Source organism: Limulus polyphemus, unplaced genomic scaffold (genome assembly GCF_000517525.1).
Source record: "Limulus polyphemus unplaced genomic scaffold, Limulus_polyphemus-2.1.2 Scaffold7004, whole genome shotgun sequence".
NCBI classification, from domain to species: domain Eukaryota; kingdom Metazoa; phylum Arthropoda; class Merostomata; order Xiphosura; family Limulidae; genus Limulus; species Limulus polyphemus.
Genome location: NW_013672614.1, coordinates 21584 through 24636, shown reverse-complemented (window position 1 = coordinate 24636; position 3053 = coordinate 21584). Strand labels below are relative to the sequence as shown.

At 28.1% G+C, this 3053-nt stretch overlaps 1 protein-coding gene across 1 annotated transcript in view; it reads right to left on the bottom strand.

The window, feature by feature from the left end:
* The window catches only part of LOC106474265 (embryonic stem cell-specific 5-hydroxymethylcytosine-binding protein-like), a 22632-nt gene extending 20612 nt beyond the window's left edge, over positions 1-2020 (bottom strand). Inside the window, exon 1 of the mRNA XM_013934954.2 lies at positions 1911-2020. Coding sequence (XP_013790408.1) covers positions 1911-2020 — 110 coding nt within the window. The remainder of the gene's footprint in view (positions 1-1910) is intronic.
* Positions 2021-3053: the final 1033 nt, after the last annotated feature.

The window sequence follows — 3053 nt, the reverse complement described above, 5'->3', positions numbered from 1 at the left end:
CATTAGTTAATTTTTTAATCTAAAAGTAAATATTAAAAAAACTGATGTTTTTTAATCATTTAAAATGTATATATAAAAAAAAATTTTCTTCTCACATCCTCCATCTAGGAAATTTCATAGGGCTTAGCAACCTATAACAAGCAGCAAATGAGTACATACGACATAACTAGAAGAGATAATTGTTTACTTTACTTGTTTATTTACTGTTATATGTTTTAAGAAAAATAAGTTTGCAAACTTATTTGTAAATAATATTAATGTATATACATATATAATGTATAATAATTAAAATGTGACTGTATTATACAAAATACTAGTCCATTGAAGCACAGCCAATACAGGTCATTTTGTAAAGACTAAAGGTCAGTTTTATATTATTGGATACTGTATCACGAGTGCACGTGCACTGTGTCATTGTAACTTCTGTATTGTTAGCCAGGTATGGCTGGAATTCAGTATAATAAAACTAATAAATATATAAAGTTATGAGATTTAATCTATTTAGACTAAACATTTGTGTTTTCGTGTTATAATCTGTGGTCATTCTAGAATGAAAAAAGCATAATTTAAATTTATTTCCTAATTTTTTTTTATGATGGTTACAAGGCCAGTCAAATTCTAGAATGACAAAAGCATAATTTAAATTTATTTCCTAATTTTTTATGGTGGTTACAAGGCCAGTCAAATTGACAGACCCCATAGAGTTAGGGTAGAGAAAATAACAGAAAAAATATAAAGTTTTACTTAAAACAAATGTTTGAAATGTATTTAGGAGGTTTTATACATTACATAAATAATACTTGAGATTTTTGGGACGAACAATAATTTCTTAGTTATAACATGAAAATCACATTGCACTTGGACTGGTAACAAAACAGACTTGATATTTTCACAAACAAATCTATAATAAAAATACTTCATTAAAAAATTTAGGTAAATTTTTTGTGTACAAAAGACTTGTAATCTTTACTAAAAGTCTACCAAATTTTGTGAAAATACACTTACTGCATTAAAAGTTAAAGTATAAATACTTAACTCATGTATATTATACCGAGCCCATCGCAAAAGGATTAAGAAAAGCCATCAAGCCTTATTTCTAGTTCCTGCTCACAAATTTATAAGAAATTAGCTAATGAAAAACGAAAATTAATATTAAGTTCTGATCAAAGCAAGCTACCTACATAGACCAGAACTCACAAATATACCCAGTAATAATCATAGTTAATTGAATATGCTGTTCAAAGTACCTTAACTATAATGTTTAGAATACATTGTTTCATTAGTTGGATACCTTTAATGTTAATCTTTTCGGCTGTAAACCCAATAATATCAAACAAGGTTCTACCAGTAGATAAGACATAGATAATCGCTATAATAAAATAAAAATGAAACTGGAAATAATAAAAATTAATAGATAAAACTAGATATACTAAATATTCTTATCAAAACTGTGTGTCCAAGTAAGATTACAACAATGTGGTAAAAGTTTCACTTGCTTAGACAATGTCCACGTAAGAAATACCACACCATGGTAAAAGTTGAAGTTGGCTTGGCCAACTTAGTAGATTTAGGCTAGTCCTTAATCAATAAACTAAGCTGACAAAATCAAAATAGTTTCTTAATTTAAAAAAATGACACAATGAAACTGAAATTATGAGATGAGTCAAGAAAGTACTTTCTAATAGATGGAAAAAAACTTACACTTAATAACTACAGTATTGTTTTGCTTGAAAAAATAAAACAAATAATAAACACACTTAAGATAATCAAAAGAAATCCTTTGGACATTCAACATAAACAAAAAAAACAATACTAAAGGGGGAAATAGAAAACATCAAGTAGAAAATAAAATATGGGATTAACTTTTGAAGAATCTCAGAAAAGCAAAACATGCAACTTTAAAAACTTACAGAGACCGACTTGGAGCTTGATTGTATGAAGGTATGTATGTATGATCCACATTCACATCTTTCCACTGCGGAGTGACTTTTTCATTGGGACCTTGGTACCGGTTTGACATTTGTTACTGTGTTAAACTTATGATTAAGGTTTATTTATTACCAAATTAAGACATCTCTAACCATTATTAGTCTCAAATTGAACTCCTAATTATAAGATTTAAATGTCCATTTTCATAATTGTTTTCATGTTACATCTAGTACACTTCAGAAAAAGAGTATTTTGAAAGCATGGTTCATGACAAAACCTTGTTTAAATGTACATTTGTTTCTGTTTTAAACTTGTAATAAAGTTTTCTTCATTGCCCATCCAAGTCCTCTCTTAACTTGTATTATATGTAAATCTATAACACAGGCGATGGTTTTATTGTCTTGAAATGTTTACATGTTCAACAGTAATTCCTATACGCTGAATCTGAAAATGATATGCATTTTCTCCATCATGTACAGATTTTTCACAAAACATTATACTGCAATACATAAAAGAAAGACCACAACCGAACATAAACTTTTTTCAAAATAAGCAATTCATTATGATCACATATAATTTCATTATCAGGTCGTTGTGATAACTAAGATATATTATTGGCATTAAAAGTGGTAATGAAATAACATATCTTTTTTTTCTTTTTTTTAATTCAAGATTTACCTTGTCACTCTTTACCCACTAATCTTACGTGAAGCAAAAAAAAACCATATCCAATAACTATTTTATGGTTTCATACTTGACTAAATCAAGTAGACTTTCTTGAATTTCTACCAAATAAAGCTTGGTCTGACAGACCTAAAAACCTTCATACACAAACCAAAAAAATCCAACAACACACTTAGATTGCTGCCAATTATAGTACTTTTGGGTAAAAAAATGAGGAAGAGACAGTAATATAATTTAGTTCTGTTATGAAAATTACCAGCAAACAATATAACAAAGATTTTATTACAAAAACACACTGTGTGAGAAAAAATTAAAAGAAGACCAGTAGCCCACTAAAGTGCTGTAGGATTAGTGTATTAGTATTTTGCCCAAATATACATAAAGCATAAAAGTATGTGCGTCTCTCTGTTGTCCTTTATCTACCTACTCCTAGTTTGCTG